Below are 19,627 nucleotides of genomic sequence, written 5' to 3'. Positions count from 1 at the left end.
GGTGACAGCACTTCCTGACATTAACAGCTGTGGCTTTTAAAAGGGTCATTGTGGAACTACTAATTGCAGTAATTTCATTAGCATAAATTATTTATTCTGCCATTCATTTATCTCCAGGATTTTTTTTTATAATACTACATTGTACTTTTCAATATATGCCCATTCAGGGTTGTAGGCAAAGGAAATTATTATTGTTAATTTAGCCTTCTTTACAGGAGGAAAAAAAAAAAAAAAGCAAACAAGAAAGAGTTGATACAGTAACAAAATCTGATTTAACAGCAGTTCACTAGAAAACATAAAGTAGCTTGAAGCCAAAAATGAAGATTAGGCTGGTACAAATCAAAACCATTCATTAGTGCTAAAGACAACTGAGCATTAAACCTATGTACATTTTGAAAGAAAATATGAGGGTGAAGTAGGCTCATTCTTCTACAATCTCTCTACTCCAGGCCTTGGCTGATTGACTTTAAACATAAAAAACCCTTCAAGGCAAGTTACAAACAGTTTATACAGGAATTTTGCCTGCCTCCTCCCTCTACCTTTTCTCAGGATGTAAAATAGTCATTGCTATCAAATATATAAATCTTAACTCTTTGCAGTTAGGTTGAGCTAGCTGAAACATGCCAAGTGAAGAACAAAAAAGACCAATATCACTGAAAATTAACACATGTTGCAGGCAATTACCAAAACTGAGGAAAAAAAGCCAAGTCAACGTTTGCTAGAAGGAAAAGGTAACCGGGAAGCGTGAGTGGGTGGACAGGGCGGAGTTTTAGAGGCAAGGAGAGAAAAATCAAATTTTACTCCAGGTGGCCTCTTTGCTACACTGAATGTTGTAAAATACCTTAGAGTATGATGAAGTAAGAGCATAATGAATCTATCCTTGGTATGCTTAACAGTGGGTGCTAAGCAGCAGAAAAGCAGCATAAACCACAGCAACAATAAAATACTCAAAGATCATAGAGATGTACACGGTTGTTATTTTCAAAGAGGTGAATTAAAGAATCCTGATCCTTTTATTCTGCACTGAGTGATATGTGACACCAGATGAAAGTAAGAAAGGGAGGGTGCCTGTCATGCTGAATTTGGACACAGATTATTTTAAAATACTGTAGATCATATATCAAATGAGTTATAAAAGCTCCTTTGTAAGCTCATGAAGCTCAGTACATGGATTTCAGAACTGCTACACCCTGTTCTTTTCTTGTGCTTCTTTAAAATGAAGCTCAGCAATTTCAGTACTGAAACGGGAGAGGGCTCTTTTCCTCGCCTCTCCTCCAAGAATCAATCAGAATTGATTAAATTTCTGATACTTTCCATTTCCCTTCAAACATCTCTAAACTCACTGTTTCTTGTCCTTGACCCACACATTTGGCCCATGTCCTTCCAGGTGAAAAGGGTCTTGCAATGCCTGCTTCCAGCAGGCACCACGATTAGGGGTATCACTGTTCCTTCTGTTCAGACACTTTCACCCAGGGTTAAAAGGATGTTCACAGCAGCACCCTTCATAGAACATACTGACTGTGCTGCTCACCATCTCCCTGCTGACCTCAACCTAAACCACTTTCCCTGGATAAACTGTGTCTTCCAGAAGGGCAATTGTTTTTTGAAAACAAAGAGCTAGAGGAAAAGATAAACCCAAACTAAACTTCCCAAAACTTCCTTCTCAGTTCCCATAATCACTGGGAGTTTTTTATGGTTTTCCATCACCATTTAAACTCAGAAATTGTCCAATTTTTATTAAGCAATATAAACATGATGCCATATTTGTATTGAACTTTTAAGAGAAAAAAATCCATTAGCTTAATTTCAAGCTACCCTAAATAAAATTAATCTGTAATATTGTTATACAGCATTACACAAAAAAATCCTTTATCAACTACTATTGCTCAATTTTTTTGAAAGTGTGAAAAAGACAGGAGCTAAATGTCAATTATGCCAAAATAATCACTCAGTAGCAGACCTCACACAGCTGATCAAAGATAAGGAACAGCACAATCCAGTCACAGGTGAGCACTAGCTAAGAAGAGTTCTGTGCTGAGAACAAAGGACTTTCCTGAAGTATCTAAAATGGAGCAAGCAAAATGAAACATTAACACACCAGCACTAGGGAGAAGGAGAGGACACCACCTCCTATAAATCTTTGATGTAGAGGGAATGGCAGACTCTTAAGATTCCATCTTCTTCAGGGTGGTCTTTTCCACCCAGCCCCTCTCATTCTTTTGATGCCCTAATACATCTCTGCAATTGTCCCGCTGCCGCTCCCTTTGCTAACTTGGTCATTCTCCCTTGACTTTCCTTTTGCTCCTCCTCAGACCCTTTGCTTTACACCTCTCCTACCATTCTGGTTTGGTTTTTCTATTTCTTCCTGTCTCCTCTTTTCTCCCCACCCATAACACTGACATAGCTTCTCTGTTATCTCAAAGGGTTCTGAGTACCCTTTTCTCATCACTTTAAAACCTTTGCCCTGCCTCGTCCTATTATTTTTTGCATTCTGCTCTTTGTTTTTCGGTCTTCCCATCGGCTGCACATGACTCATGCACCCAGGGTACATTGATGACACAAACCCCTTAATTCCCTGTCAATAAAGTGTCATGTTATTCTGTTAGTTGACATTTATTTCACTTGCTGGGAATCAAACAAGAAAGATACTTACCAGGAGCAGTCAACACCAATGAAAGAAGAAACTCACTGACAGTTGCTAAGATCAGAGAAATCTTTATTATCTAAAAATAAAAGAATTATTGAGGAACATAATGCTTAAATTAAAAAAAAAAAAAAAAAAAAAAAAACACAAAAAAACCAAACCAAAACAAAACAAAAAACCACCAACAAAACAAACGTCTTTTCTCTGTGCAATCACATCTGTTTCTTTCAAATAAGAAGTTGGTATCACATAAAAAATAAATGCGCTTGGATATCCCCCCCAGCTCACCAGACAACAAATAACTACCCTGATGACACTAGAAATCTGTTAAAGTAAAGCAGGAGCAGCTGATGGAACATACAAACGCCAGGTTTATTTTCGAGCATCTCTCCCTCCCCTGCGGCCCTACAGGAGGCATCCGTGTGCCGCGGGAGCGCCGCAGGAGCGGGAGCCCCGCACGGCCCCTGGCAGGAGCAGAGCCCGCCCCTTCCCTGAAGCAGCACCAGGCATCCCTTCCCTCTCCTTCACCAGCGTTTCACGACTATTGCTGCATTTCGTATGGGTCTGAAAGGAGGGTAAACACTGCAAATGCGGCCGCCTGGTGCAGCGCTCAACTAAAACCTGACAGCACTTCCTTGGGAATTCCTGAAATCCTCAGTCTTACCTGATTAAAACCCCTCAATACAAATAAGTGGTCTCAAATGTAACAGCACTCCAGAGTGAAACTTCTGCAATGGCAGTCTCTGAAGGAGACAAAGCATTTTCCAGGTCTATGCAAATAACTCCAGCAGTCTCTCTTGCCAGCATGGAGGTTGCTACAGGTTTTCCCGTGCTGGGAAGGACATCAGAGGCAGCTTACTAAAACTCATAGAAGAATCTGAGAATATTCCTTTCCCCTGAAGAGAAACTCACTAATGCATGTGGTTTGTTTGGGTTTTTTTTTCAGAAAACAAACATGTCACACTCTGCATCAATCAGTGGCAAGAACAGAATAATTGCCCAGGTGTTAAAGTGCTAAATGCATTTGCCGTGTGGTGCCGTGGATTGCCTTTCCAGGGGAAACTTAAGTCCTGAATAGATGGAGAAGTCTTTGGTTCATCTGGACTCTGCACAGCAATATTTCACCCTTAATTGTTACAGCTCTAGTGATTATATTTAACTGCATTGGAAAGGGTTAAATGAACTCTGTGTCTGTAAGATCCTAAAAGGATCTTATAGATTCCGTCCAATCCTTCTTGAATGGAAAGATTCTGCAAAGGCAGTGTTAAGAATTATGTGCTTCTCTTTTCCTCACTTCTCTGCCTGTGCTAGGCAACTCCCTGAAATCTCGTGAAGGAATCAGGCAGTGACATACCATTAAAATTCAACTTTTAGCAGGGATGAACTTGAACAACACCAAAGGCAATAAGTATGCAGCAAGGAGTAAAAAGAGTGTTGTTTTTTCCCAGCTTATTCAGTTATTGATCTTTCAGTGATCTCCATTGCTTTCTTAGGAAACTGATGAACTTGAAACTGTACCTCAACCCCCTCAGCTTCCTCAATGAACCTCCTGCTGCTGAAGGGCAGGGCTTCCCATGGCCACTCAGGAAGCCAGTCAATAGCAGGGCACTTAACTAAGGCTGGGAAGCTCCCAGCTCATGTTCACAGCATGGCAGTGCCAGGACAGGAACACAGGACAATCTGCAGGGAGGAGGGAGGGAACAGGGAGAGAAAAGGATCACAGGGCAACTTGAGGCCATCAAAGAGAGGCGTGCAATGAACCATGGTCCAGCACCAGCCAGTATGCAGTTGAGGCTACAAGCCAAATTTGGCAGCTAATAAACTTTGTCAGTCAGCAACCTTGGACAAATAGGTTTTGCTCCTTTCTCCTTTTACAAACATGGCACCTTTGCAGCTTCCTTCAGCTCTCTCCATGTCAATATCAATTTCTCAATTTGATAGCTATAGATGGTAAGGCAGGCACAGGGACTGGCTGGCATGCAGACAGCCAAAAGGGGCACATTCTGCTGGTCATGGTGACAGAAACTCTGTTATTGAGTTTCTAAATCTATTCAAGCCTCTTTTTTTGACCCCTCTAAAAGAGCAGGAAGAAAAGGAGATTTGGAGCTTAGCTTGCATGGGAATTTTAAGGGATTATTCTTAATAAAAGTGGAAAGATATATATGAAAAGGGGAGGCCAAAATATTGAAGGGAAAATAAAAATGTGACTGGGTCATGACCAGGTCTACACAAAGCAGCTCACATTTGAGAAGGAAGGTTTATTCTAGTCCTCAGCTGATTCTGTGAACCTACTCATTGCAGTCAGCACATGCTTTGGCCATTGTACATGCTCTTGGTTAATTGGTAAAATGACAGACATCAGGCTGTTAAGACAGGAATGGAGTCTCTCCTCTATGCTTCTTACTAAAGGAGCTATTTTTGCTGCACAGGGCCTCTCAAACCATATGTCACTGATATTGTTAATTCCAATAGAAAACATCCAAAAGGTTTCAGAAGAGTTTATAACTTGCCCAACAGCCACAAGAGCTAGGAGGGCCATCCGGCATGCCAGGGAAGTGACAAGTTTATTCTTCATTTAGGATAATTGGGAACTGACATTTGTATAAGAGAAAACTGGATTAAAAAGAAGAGCAAAGAATTGAAAGAAAAGAGGTAAAAAAAAGAAGCAATGAAAGTAAGAGGTTGACCTGTCTCAATACTTCACTGAGTTTTAAAGCAGTCAGAAGGGATAAAGTGATATGAAGATAGTAACAATGGAAAATGGTTCAATGGTATCTGGAAAGAAGATAAAATAGCAGATGGAAAAGAATTGCCACTATCTCATAGTTTCTAAAATTACATATCTGCACTAGAAAACATAGGACAGGAATTTATGCAAATAACCTAGATAGTAGAAAAAAGTCAAACAAAGAATACCCAGGTTGTCCAGGAATCCACAAAGATGGGCCAATCAGCAAGTTGGCTTAAGATACAGATGGAATCATCTACTTTGAATGTTTGAAGAGGCAAATGGCAGAAATGCCCATGTAGAATTCTAGCCAAGTGGTGAAAATAATACTGAAACTGTACAAAGACACAGAAAGATTTTGGAATTTACTGATGATGATAAAGATGGGCACACACAGAAGAAAAAAATCAAAAAGATACAAGAATAAATGGTCTCTACCACAAAACTCTGAATCAGAGAAGAAGAGAAAATGTAGGGGAAGAATCTGCTAGATCTGTTTCACGACTCTTGAACACTGTTGAGTTTTCTGAATTTGGTTCTTGGTTACACTATGTATCCTTCAGTTAGATGTTTCTCCCCCATGTCACCTCATTTTCTGAAAAAATTCTATGCTCAGTTGTAACACCAAGATCAAGGTGAGCAGTGCTGAAGCCCAGGGAACCCAATTTTCTCTTTTTCATTCCCCTAGTGGCGACCTTCTCAGGCCTGCACACCATCCCTGCTATGGCAGCAGCAGCAGTGGAGAGCCTGGAGAGATCTGTCCCTGCTTGGATGTGCTGCTCCAAGTGCCCTTGCTGTAGCAGTGGTGCCAAACTGAATCCATCACACCTCCAAAGCGGCAAACCATACACAGACTTGCTTGAAGTTTCATCTGCTACACCCTCCTACGCTCCTCACACTGCTCATATTTGGACTTAACTCTCTAAGTACTGGACTGCAAGAAGAGTTCAAATCAAAGTCTTGGGCCATTTGCCAAATATAAAAACACCAGAATTTAGTATTTCCTTTAGTCTTATATCCTCAGTAATATTTTAATCTCTCTATTTAAAAATTGTTTGTATGGAATGATTACTGTTTACATCAATCTTACACTGAACTTTAGGGGAGAGGATGCTTTCCCTATCCACTGTAATTTGTTAGAAGTGATTTAGAAGAATTACTTCTATATATAAGGAGCTGGATTAGTTTATATGAACTGCAGACCCCTGAGAAGGCAATACTGGGCTTTTAGGATTGTTTACTTTAGATGCTTACTCTAGCATCTAAATTCTAGATATACTAAGTGATACCCAGAACTCCTCTGTTCTCTCCTTGCCCTTGGCAGATGTATTCAAATGTGTAAATACAATCTTACAAGTACAGGTTTACAAAGTAGTAGGTAACAATTGAATTAAACTGTTACAAGGGCTAAGAAGAGAGAAAGTAAATAAATTCTGCAAAATTGGATTCTAGGAACCTTACAGCAAATGAAGACAAATTATCAAATCAATTAAAAATGTAGCAATAGGTAAAATTAATTACTTACACAAAAACTTAGTAGTTTATTGTGACAGAATGAGGTGTAGAAGAACAATTTCTCAATCGTTTAATAAATTACTTCTTGGAATATCTGGCCCTAGAGCTCAAACTGTGAAATACTATTCAAAATTTCCATTATTTTTCCTTAAAACACATAGCTAAGAGATTTTTACTATACTGTATTGTTAGGCAGGAAATTCCAGAACAGCCCTGGATATAATATAATACCCTGATTAGATAACTATCTATTTGTAAATTACTTTTTGTGAACAAAAATATAGGATACAGCATATACTTGAAAAGATAGTCATAAAAAGAATGTAACCAGATGCTGACCACAGCATAACCCTTATTTTTCCTTTAGCTTTAGTGAAGTTTGGTAAATTCACGCCAGGCATAGATTTGATATGGCATGTTTTCAGGGTTCATTTGCATTCTCCCCAGTGAATTCCCTATACCACAAAGGACCTTGTGCACTGCTTGCTTTGCACACAGAATAATGAAGATGCCATGTGATCTGCTAGCAAGAGAGCTGTGAGGAAAATTTAGTAATTATTACTGACTACATTTTGTACAATCTTTGCATAAGCAAGAAGGTCTTATTTTGAAAACATTCATCTTTTGTCCAAGCCATACATTACAGTTTAATTTGACAGAGGGGAAAAAACCCCAAAGAATAGGAAATTCTCCATGTAAAAAAATGGAGAATGTCTTGCAAGACAACCAGGATATAAATATCACATTGAAGATATTTCATCTAGAAATAGAAAGATGTAGTAAGTTTCTAAAGATAGACACATACTTTTCTTTGAGGATTTTTGAGATTTAAGCACACAATGGAGTAATGAAGATGATCATTGGGGAAAAAAGCACTGCTATCTTGTGAAATCAGTATCAACTTCTGTGTAACATTCACTGCTCCTAAGAACACAACCCCTCTTTTCTCAAGTGTGCATATGAGCCTCACACATGTCACTCTCGCTACAGATGTGCATCTTACACTGCATTTTTTTGGCTCAGCCTCCTCCTGCTCATCTCAAATATGCAGACCCTCTAGGTTCACTAAGTGTTTCAAACAGAGCAAGACAGAAAACTAAACAGCACCTTGGCACATACTTGGCCACTGGTCTGATGAGGCTCATCCTATTTAACTGTTAGTGCACTCTCATCGTTTTCCCACGTGAAACTCAGCAGTGCTGGGGCGGGAATCAGGAGCTGCACAGACCAGGAATTAGTCCTGACCAGCTCTATGCCACCACCATCACTTTGTGAGTAGAGCACAGGAAAAGATAATCCATATGGATACCAGTCTTTTCATGCTACTGGTCCTCAGGACCACAAAATGCCCTTCATAATTTTACTAATACAGATGTATCCTTAAAAGTCAGTTCTCTGAGTGCTCAAGAAGAGATGGCTGACATCCAAATCAGAAAAGCCTGGAGCTATTCATACAGAAACAGGAACTCTGTAAGAGCCTGCCAACAGAAGAAACAGATGTTTTCTGTGCTACAGAACTTAGAAATCCTCGATAGCTACTCCCTACTGAATCAAACAAAACAAACAACAAAAAAATAAACCCAAACCAAAATCCAAAACAAATCTGGGGTCGGTATTAGTTTAACATAGAACCATAAATCCTAAAAACATAGTTCTCTTTGGCTGAGATTTAAGCACTCGAGCAGATAGATGTGTATTTATGCCCTCAAAGGAAAAACAATGACAGCTGGCCAAAACTGAGCTCTGATGGGGCTTCACAAGTTCCTCTCACATTCACAGATAAAAATAGATGTTCTGTCAGTAGCAAGACAAACCACAAGGAAAAGTCTAATTTGTCCTAATGAAAGAGGATTTGGAAATGAAAGACAATAATTCAAAAGAAAAGTAATCATAAAAATGTGGACAAGATTGCCTGTAGCAATGCAGGACACCCATTCTGCCTATGTTTGACTTTAATTCTGGTTGAAGCATGAAATTACTGCACTACAAAATTCCATAGAAAATGGGGAGACAGCTAAATCCTGACAGGACTATAGAAAGAGGAGACCATTATAAGGATGTGATGACTAAAGCAGTCGTGCCAAGCTGGAAGGAAATTGGAGAAATGACATTTCTCCAAAACTAGAAAACTTAGTTCTTAATGCTGGGACTTCACAACAACCACTGAAGGACTGTAAATATTACATGAGGAAAATACACTGTGAAGAAACTTTCTCAAGGATGGAGGAGCAAGTATTTGAAGTACTCATCAGCAGCTCGTGAAGAAAACTGGCTGCATATGGACTGAATAACAGAGATTCAGTTCAAAAGAAAAATCATTTAACATGTCTGATTTTGGAATATATAGCAATGTTTAAGAGCACTGAGGAGACTGAAGTGAGAACCTGGAAAACACGCAAAAATGAAATGCTGCAAAGAGTATGCTTACTGGAAAGAGTTCATTAAGGTATATTTGTGTAGGGCATGAGGGCTGTGAGGCATTCAGACATGGCGTTCACATCTTTGGGGAAATGCTGAAGGCTTACCATGACCAAAAATTGATGTAAAGTAAAATCAGATGCAGCTCCAGAGACAGCAAGACTGACTGACCTCATCATATTCATGCTTTTGAGAAATAATTGCTTCTTCTGGCCTTTGCTTTTCCAAGAAATTTTGGTGATGTGCAGAGTATTTAAGACTGATTACTGCACAGAGATTTGGGATATTAAAAAATTCTATAACTCAAGTAAATCACTGAGCTTCAGAAATGCCTCATCCTGTGTGTGCCTTAGACCCATCAGTGCATTAACATTTACTTTTTTTGCTTGAGCATCATTCTTCCTTTATAATTTATTTCATCATTTGCTATGAAAGTTTTTGAAATTCTTAGGTGCTTATCTGTCCTCAGATACACTTCAGTTGTGGACTCATATTTTATAACAGTGCCACCCATTGTCTTCACCTGACATACTTGCAACTCAAATTTGCACCTACAAGGCGTGTTCTCAGTACATTGACAACAGAATTGATTGCAATGTCCAGATTGAAAACAAGCAAAAGAAAACCAACACAAAACCAAAGAGATTCAAAGAACAGCACTGAGTAGTTTTGGTTCCTGAGCTACAGATTCCTCAGCATAAACAGAACTGCAGGATGTAAGATTATAAGTGAGCTCAAGGGAAAATGTGGCTTTATGTAGGATGCTGATTTTTCTAAAATGAAATGGAAAAATCAAACTGTATCACTTCACTGAGTTTTAACATTAGGAAACTGTCTCAATTCACCCTTTTGTTCTCTTTCTCATTATATTAGTCTTCTATTCTTCAAATCTAGGGAAATGAGGAGGTGACAGGTCACCCTGCAGTAGCTAAAATTTCATATGGATATCTAGCACTGTGTTAACTCAAGAAATTTATGTCTCCTTCACTACTATAATGTCACTACTTTGCTCCCATGTAACATGAATAGGTATCTCCTGTTCTTGCCTCCAGAAGTGCTAATTTTCACAGTAGGGTACTGATGAAATTCTTGCAAGGTAAAAGAAGTTTGAAAGCTGGTTTTCAAATGGCCCTTAAAAAGAAAAGAAAAAAAAAAAGGAAAGAAAAGAAAATAAAATAAGAAATTACTGTAGGAATAAGGAAAACATAAAGGGTAAAAATGTGAAAGGAGAAAATGAAGAGAGATATTAGAAATAATTTTTCCCCGTTCTTTCTTAAAAAATACAAACACAATAGTAATGAAACAGAGACAAATAGCACTCTCAGAAAAAGAATGCAGAAGTTAAGCACCACTATTGAACATGTTACTGAAGTCTAAAATAGAAAATGATACAGAATATGTCACACTAGATTGTTCGGAAGTCTCCATTGGCCTTTAAGTTGCAAAATAATTTTGTGTAAGGAAGAAGTAATGGTAACGAAATTACAGTTAGGAGGGAAACTTAAGCAGGATTGGAAAAAGAGAAGAGGAGGGAGGGGGAAAAAGAGAAAGTGGTATGTTACAAAGTACAAGAACTTGGCAAAAACTCAGTCAAATCAGAATGCTCTTTAGAACAGTGGTGGCTAAGCACCTCAGAAAAACAGAGCCTGCACAGAAGATCATTGTGGAATAATCTGCTATGGGAAGGCTCTTCTAATCCCCAATCAAGCAGATCATTTTAATACAAAAAGTATGAGGCAGATATCCCTTCCAAAACATTCTCATTCTTAAGGGTTAATGGCTTTCAGACTTCTCATTTTCTTAACAGTTACACAGATATTTCAGATGATGAGTGAATTGAAGCCTACACAACCTGAAAGTTCCTAAAGATGCCACTGCAAAACCAGTTTTCCTAGCTACTGCTTTCCAGCTCTCAGGAGAGAGCTACAGTTTCCCTCCAAAACAGTGTCTCTGAAAGAGAGTTTAGGTGAGACACTTGCTGCAATTATGGTATCATATTGTGTATTGCTAAACAGTTTTACAGATGTACTTTAATTTTTCCAGTTTTATACGGCATAGGAAAAGTAGAAAGAATTAACATTTTCTATGACATTCCAATCATTTGTGCAAAAGTTTGAGAGTTGAGTACATGTACTCAGAATTCCTATGTGTAAAAGCAGGAAGAGTATTTACAATTGCATTAACAGCACCACAGACTCCTCATGAGCACCTTCTCTCTGAAGTGCCTCATTATGTCCAAGACATGAAACGGAGACACAGAGCAGCTGTGTGACTTTCCTCTGAACAGGCGGGAAGTCAACAGCAGATCTAGGAGCAAAACTTGGTGTACACCAACCTCCACACAGGCAGGTTATTACAGGGGTGACAGAGGAGAGGCAAATTCGGTGCCACACGTCAGCAAGGAAGCTTTCAAGAGAAGTATGCCAGCATATGCTGGGTTATGAGGTAACTGAAATGTGTTGCTATTTTGATCAGCTCATCACTGTTTCTTGCCCCTGAAATATGCCTTACTTTCTGCTGCAGCCCCAGCGTCAGGAATCACCTCCAGGAGTGTTTGCTGATGTCCATCAGGCCCAGGGCTCAGACTGCTTTTCTAACTGCTGCAGTTGTCACCTTCATGTCTTCATCACAGAACAGATCTGGAGCCTCTCCTGTGAAAAGACAAAGGGGTAGGTAACATGTGACAAATAATTTTCTACATGGTATTTAGCCCAATGTGTTTTAAGCACATAACAAGAGCTACAGTATGATGCTACATATATCTAGTAACAAAACAGTCTCCTCCTTCTCCCTACGTCTTTTTGCCTAAAAGGATTTTAAAAAAAATTTTAAGGGGTAGAAAACAACTTTGTTTTGAATTTTCCCTGATAGGAACTTCACTTCTAAATTATGTTCCCCTCAGAATGGTGATTTTTCTTTTGTCACAGGCTGTTTAAATTGTTTACTAGTCTGGTTGCAAAAGTAAATATAACTTTATAAAAAATCTTTCAAGATGCACTCCAGGTGTCCAGAGGTGTGGTTTATTCTTCCATTTTATCCCCACACTCAGAGTCCAGATTCTCTAATCTTCCAAACATGGGTGAAGCTTCATTGCTACATGCTACACTTGTACAGTCATGGCAACATTGCTTGAAGTTAGTGAAATCACACCAAAGCAAAAATGACATTAAGTCAAAGGAACATTCTCATTTCCTCCCAGATCAATACATTTTTGCATGGTAAACCTTAGCAATTTGTCTCCTCAACAGGTCATGCTTTCTTAACCAAGTTTGACTCAATGCTCAGGTTGGAAGGCTTGACATGGGCTCTCTAAAATCTCCCCCTACAAATACCTGCAAGAGAAATAATCTCTTTAAAGTACAATGAAAATACAGATCATTTGTCATTGGAAAAGATCTTTCAAGAAATTTGTTGCTTTAATCACCTGATGCCAACAAGTCATTAATCAGCACAAGAAAGCATTCATCTGGAACTTGGGCATCTGTCAGCAAAAACACAGTGGGCATGTTCTTGGCACCTGTCTTGGCAAGATCTACCTGTAAGGAAAGGAGGCAATCACTCATATTCTGTTAAAATGTTGATACAGAAAAAGTGTGAAATACATGTTTGCGGTGGCAACACATTGCTGACTTCTCTTTACTTTTCTTCAGTTTATTTACATATCACTAATTTGCTGTATAACATCCAAAGTGAAATGCAGTTTGCCATTTTTCCCCCTGTATCAGATACTGAAGTTTTGACGTTGCCTAGTGGTAAAGATTGAAGAACTCTCTCCACAAATGTACTAAAAAGGGATATTGCAACCATGAAAGCTCCCATCAAGAATAGCCATTACCATACCAAAAAATGTGTGGGAATGGCATTGAAGAATCAGATCCATTTTAAAATCTGTTTTTTTTTTTCTGAAAGACCTAGTGAATTTATTTAGGAAATCTTTCTTATCTGCATAAAAACCCCAACAAAACTGAGGTGTGCACTGTTGCCCTGAGGGAGACATGGTGTGGGATCATGTGGTATAAACATGGAATGCTTTTTGGCTTGGGTGTCCAGAAAGAAACCAACTCACATCAGTTGCATTCAAGTGTGACCAAATTTGAAATACAGAATAAGGTCAATGCTGGTTGTTATGACCAAGCTGTCACAAAACCTAGCAAAGCAAATCTTTAGGCTCGTTAGCAGAGGCTTACAAATTTTCCTGCTTGGAAACAGCAGGGAGGAAATGACCGCTTAAGTCCACATCTTACCCTGCACCTCATTTGAGCAGGGAAGGAGGGCACAACAAGTTGGACACCATGAACACACTGAAGAGCAATCTGCCTTTTTCAAAGCAGAACAGCATCTACCTTCCCCTGAAAACCAGAGACTGAGAAAGCCTCAAGCTACACACACAGTGGCAGTTTGGCCCTGGACCAAGGAAACAGAAGGGCTTTTTGGGGACTGGCATCCACCAAATTTGGCCACAATCAGATCCTCCTTCAGCCACATCTGAGATTCAGAAATGTTGCGTTTCCACACAGAGCAAAACCGAAAATGTTCCATCCTTTTCTGTTTGCTCACATAGGGCTCAGCCTTGCAAGGTCTGTAAACCTGATAAGAGCATCTCAATCAATTCCATTCCTAATCATTGCATATGGGCAGTTTATGTGACTAAGGGACTCACATGCAACCAGGACAAAATTTTTTCCTATGTTCACCCACTTCAACTTTACATCCCTAAACCAATACATGTTCAATGACACACCAAAATTTATATTAAATAACTAACTATAAACACCAGAACTCCAACCACATCTTTGTAACATGTGAAGCAGCTACCTTGGAAAAAGTGGAGAAACTACTAAAATTCTGTGAAGAATATAAGTGGAGAGACACTAAAATACATTTTGACCACCCAGTTTTCAAAAATAAAGAAAAGAGGTACAGCTGGAAACCACAGGAACCATGGAGTTGTTAGTGTAAATTCCACTGTTTTGCCTGTGATTTTATCAAGCTTATGCAACAACAAAACACATTCTTGAAGTGGTGAACTCAACAGACTAAAATAATATCTATTAGTTTACCCTGAGCCCTGATTTCTTCTGTGTAATTTGGAAAACCTCCAGGGAACAGATATATCCTGCCAGTCCAGACAAGCTCTGTTTACCACCTACTCCAATCAGAAGTTCATAACCCCTAGAAGCTTATAGGATAGGATTGATTCAGTGCCTGATGTCAAAACATAATAAAGTAACAGTAACATAAAATAACTTCAATAACTTTCTCAGCAAAGCTCCTAAATTCCTTTTAATTGCACCAAGCCTTCTACCCCTCTCCTCTTTCCTTTTTTTTTTTGTCTGTTTTTGAGATAAAGTTCTCCGGACACCTAAAGGGACATTATCTTCACCTCAGCATTCTCTGTTTCTTGCAATATTCGAGCAAGTGGAAAGAAACATTCTTTTCCTTTGTCTAATATTGAAGGTCTGCCAAGGAGCAGAGCAGTCTAGCTACACATTCTTTACATTGAGCTGCTCCAAAGCATCCCACCAGGAATCTGGTTGGCCCTGACTGAACCCAGAAGAGAGACCCAGTGAACTTGGAGGGAGGTTGACTGGGCTGTAGGAGCACATGAGAATTTCACATCTGGCAGTTTGCATCACAAAGGCCAAAGGACAATAAACCACTTAATGACAAATTTGCATCAAGCTTTATTAACTCTTGGAATATCTCTCCCAGACTAATTAGAGCATGCTGTTATTTGCTGATCATAGAACTCCATAGGAAGAATGAGGCCAGATGAGGACTTGGCCCAAAATTAGATGAGATCCAATTGCTAAAATTTTGAAATGTGTGTATTGAGGTAATTCCTCCCACAGAAAACTATGTTTGAGACATTGAAAGAAATCTCTTGTGGTGTATATTCTAATGATTTATATAAGCATCTAAAATGATTTTCAATTTTTTTTTTAACATCAGATAGAGATTCTAAGGGATGAAAGACCAGAGATGGGAGACAGCCGGTTGGACTTTTTGCTTAATTTTTGCTACACGTGTCATTGAGATATCCCCTTCATTGTCTGTATGTCTCACATCACTGAAAAAATTATTGAAAAAAGCCTTGAAAAAAACATTGTTGAGAACCTTCTCAAATAAAGAGATAATGTGTCTAATCTGGTTGCATCTAATAAAGAACTAAAAACCTGTCCAACCAAAACATTACTGGAAGCAAATTCTCCTTGACTTCACTGTAGAACTTTGTCAGCCTTATTCATCATTTCACAATGGATCCATCAAAAGACCCCATAAAAGGTGCAGCAAAAACTTACATGATTTAATTTCACAACCACTTTTCCAGGACTGCCAAACTGTAAGTCTAAGACGCCCTGCCACTTTGTTTGCCAAACTGAGATCCCACTCTCAGTCACCAGACTTTAGAGAGACGAAAATAGCTTACCAACATTTTCAGACAAAACTAGTGATACCTGAGAAGGCTTCTTTCTGCAGGTCTGATGATTATCACATCAACCTCCAAATCAGCCTAAAAAAAAACCTAAATCTACAATCCCTATGAGAGGTCCCCATGATTATCTTTGAAATTCAAGCATTTCTTTAATCCTCTTGGAGCAAAGCTCCTACAATAGATTGCTTTGTCAAGAGTGCCGTCTCTTATATAGCTCCCATCTGATAATGTGCAAAGTGAAAGCCGATGACACTGAAATCCTAGTACAGCTCACCGAGAAGAAAAGTTTGTGTGTTAAACCATTTGACACTGCAAACAATACAATCTGCTTCAACAAAGCTAATCTCTGCCAGCAGGGGCCTCTGTCTCTTTCTGGAAATCACTGATATTATACATGACCACAGTGATGGTATCTGTTGAAGAAAGATCACAAATAATGACAAGGAACAATAATGACATCTGTCCCTCAGTTACTCAGCAATATCTTCATCTTCGGAAAACTGGCTGGTTTTCTTCTGGGCAGGAAAACAAAGAAAATGTAGTAAATCAGATTTTAGAGCAGAAGCTGAGATTTGGAGCCATGATGGGTACTAAGATATTGCCTGACGTGAAGAAACCAAATTACATTGAACTGAGGTAAGGTAAGCATATGTATGAAAAAATGTTATGGGTAAATAAAATAAATCTATGATGACACTTAGAAGTTCTGGCTTGTTTAGATTTAAAAGGTACAGCAGCTGGGCAGCAAAGCAACTCCAGGTCTGCTATGCAGTGGTATTATTTACTGTATGCTTAAGGTATTGTCCTTGCTTTGAACTAATCTAATTTTAAAAGCATTTTCCCATTCTTGGAAACAAAAGACAAATATTGCTTTTCTTATAAAGGCCTGCTGCATCATTAACTAATTAAAAGATAAGGCAAACTATCTACAGCATCATAGATTATCTCTCCAGCCTCAGAAAATAAGTGGTGTTAATTTCTGTGGAGTGCAAAAAAGCCCAGTGAATCTCTGTTCAAACAAAACGAAGGTTATTTTTAACACTGAGCCACAATCTGCTCTTCCACGAGGGCACCAACAAAGTCCATTTATCAGCTCTGCTGCTGCATGGTGCCCTGCATAAACCTTCCATCAAGAGTGTTACAAGTTTGCTCTGCAACAAGCCCTGAACAGCAGAAAGCAATGACTTCTTGCAAGCACAGCATCACGATGGATTACATGTTCCCTTTATAGATATTCCAGTTACACCCACTGCATGGCAGCCTTAGACAAGGCTGGGCTCACAAAAGCAGGCATGTCAATGTGCTCCCCAGGAACTCCTCAAGTAGCTCCCCACAGCTGGGTAGAACTCCAATAAACAAGACCTGTCACCACTCAATTTTTAACTTGCTGGCACAAGGCAAAATACTTTCCAGCTACCAACATATCTCAAAATACTTGTCTGTAGTGTTCATCACCATCTTATAACAGAAATGACAGTCTTTGCTTTCCACTAGTTTATCCCCATAGACATGTGCTGACTCATGACCAGAGATAGTAACTACCATTTGGTTGCTGTAAGCATTTGGGTGCAGCAAACAAAATGCCCTAAAGATAAAAAAATATTTTCTTTTGTAATATTTTCATCTGGCATCAAAATAGGATGTCTTAAGGAAGACTAACTGATATGTTCTGCGAAGACATTAGTTATCCTTAGCAGATATCCAGTAGATGTTGTGCTTGAACCTATACATTCTTGAACATGAGCCAGGATGTCTCAAAAATTAGCAAGTTCTCCAGCCAGTTGAACATACAAAATATAGTTAAAACGAATGGCTGCTCTCTACTGACTGGCACACTTAGGTGGGCCATTACGGCTTGAGGCTACAGGGTAGTACAGGACACACGGAAACATCAGCACTGCCAGGACCTTCCATGGTCACTAGCCCTGTTTTCCAATACTGCTCCAGAAAACAGGACAGAGGTCATCATGACAAAAGTAGCACTTTCTCAACTGTCACCTCAAGCTTCCTTCTTTCCCAACTTCCATGACAGGAGGGGTGCAAACGTGTGTGATGGGCCAGTGCAACCCCACCAAAACAAGGTGTGTGGTGTACAAGAGGACCTGACAAGCCCTTGCCTCTTTGCCTTCGCAGTGATCCATGGGCTGGGCAGACAAAAAAATATTCTGTAAAAGAACAGAGCTGCACTCCAAGGAACAGAAAAGCAGATAAAAACAAACCAGGATCAGACTTACCTGGTTTTACAAGTGAGGGCAGGATTTGCTGACCCTATTATATCCTTCCCTCTCTGAAGGGAAAATCCCTACTCTGAAGTCTTGAATCCCTACTCTGGTGTTCAGCTACCTTTGAAAACCCTAATTCATGGAATGGGTTGTCAAGCACTGGAACAAGATACTGAGGGATGTGGCTGAGTCACCATGCCTGGAGATATTTAAAAGATGTGTAAATGTGGCACATGTGGTTTAAAGGTGGACATGGCAGTGCTACATTAATGGCTGGTGGTATTGGTCTTAGAGGTCTTTTGCTACCTAAATGATTTGTGATTTTATGATTATTGTTTTAGAGCTTTTTCAATCTCTGTTTTGTTCTACTTAGTCTTCCAAAAGTTGTTTTACCCTTGAAATGTTGACCTTCTCTTCTCAACAACCAACCAACTGAAAAAGCAAGCACAACAAACTTAGCAAACCATTGCTCTATTTCCACCAAATATATTTTCTGTCTCAGCTTCCTATCCATCTGATCTTTAGGTCACTTCAGGGACGGGACTGTCTTCTATTTTGGACAAAAAGCATCTGTTTTTCACCAGTCCACAACCCAATGTCCATCATTAGATTATAAAGATCAGCAATAATAGAGTGTTGTCAGGTACATTAGCCCATGATAGGATCTGAAAGCCATTGGAGAGGTCTCATATATTTAGGATGCAGTGGAATCTCATATCAGTTGCTGGGAATTTTTGAATCCTTGCCTGGTGAAGATATGTGTCTGCTTGTACTGTGGCTCAAATATTCTTGATTATTGGTGGAACAAAAGCTTGTTGCTGGAAGTGGAAGCCAGCTATCTTTCTGTAGATTGTAAGCAGGGAACCTGAAGAAAGGAAGTCGGAGGCAAATACCTGAAGAAAGGAAGTCGGAGGCAAATACTGAAAAACGTAGGTGAAAATAAAAAGGGGAGAAGAGATGAAGATTCTCAGCAGATAAGAGTCAATGAAGTGTTAAATGAGGAGACAGCCTGGTGAGTATACATCTACTTGTGTGTCACAGAAAATACTTCATTTCTAGCCTCATCCTTGATGCAGTCCCACAGCAGTTGCACGTCTGGTTATGAGCCCCAAGGGCACATCTGACAGGTGGATGACCACATGAGCCTGCAATTCAGGGAACTCTCAATGTCATAATAAATCCAGTGTGTCTCTTTCCATTTAGCTATAAGAACAGCAAGATTTTCAACCTGCACTAAATTTCAAACACTATATTTTCTCCTATTCCCTTTCATCAGCTACCTATTGTAGTGGAAAGCTAAAAAGTCATTATTTCATGTATTAAATACAGGATTGCTATGACACTTCAAACCCTAGATGGAACTTAGGCTTGATAATGAAGCTGCCAGCAGCTAGATTCATAAAGGCAACATACTGAAAATTATTAATTTCTTTAATAGTTGCCTTCTGTCTATCATAACTGAGAAATAAAATGTAACTTGATTAGTATTAGTGACAAAACACTGAAGCACTGTACATTTTCAGGCTTAACCTCAGTTGAAGGATCAACAGTTCTGTCCTACAGGAAATCTGGAATACAAATATCCATGGGAGTATCGAATTGGGATTGACATTTTAAAATTAAAAATAAACATACATTTTCTATCACATAATGTTTTGTTCAGA

At 39.2% G+C, this 19,627-nt stretch overlaps 1 protein-coding gene across 1 annotated transcript in view; it reads right to left on the bottom strand.

Annotated features, from left to right (window-relative positions):
• The window catches only part of DNAH11 (dynein axonemal heavy chain 11), a 98,666-nt gene that overhangs the window by 58,082 nt on the left and 20,957 nt on the right, over nucleotides 1-19,627 (bottom strand). The window contains 3 exon segments of the mRNA XM_063148425.1: nucleotides 11,904-11,956; nucleotides 12,730-12,841; nucleotides 14,366-14,484. Of these exon segments, the coding sequence (XP_063004495.1) occupies nucleotides 11,904-11,956; nucleotides 12,730-12,841; nucleotides 14,366-14,484 (284 nt within the window).

Source organism: Melospiza melodia, chromosome 1 (assembly GCF_035770615.1).
Source record: "Melospiza melodia melodia isolate bMelMel2 chromosome 1, bMelMel2.pri, whole genome shotgun sequence".
Taxonomy (NCBI): Eukaryota; Metazoa; Chordata; class Aves; order Passeriformes; family Passerellidae; genus Melospiza; species Melospiza melodia.
The sequence above is the reverse complement of the archived record's forward strand: the minus strand, read 5'-3'. Positions and strand labels throughout refer to the sequence as shown.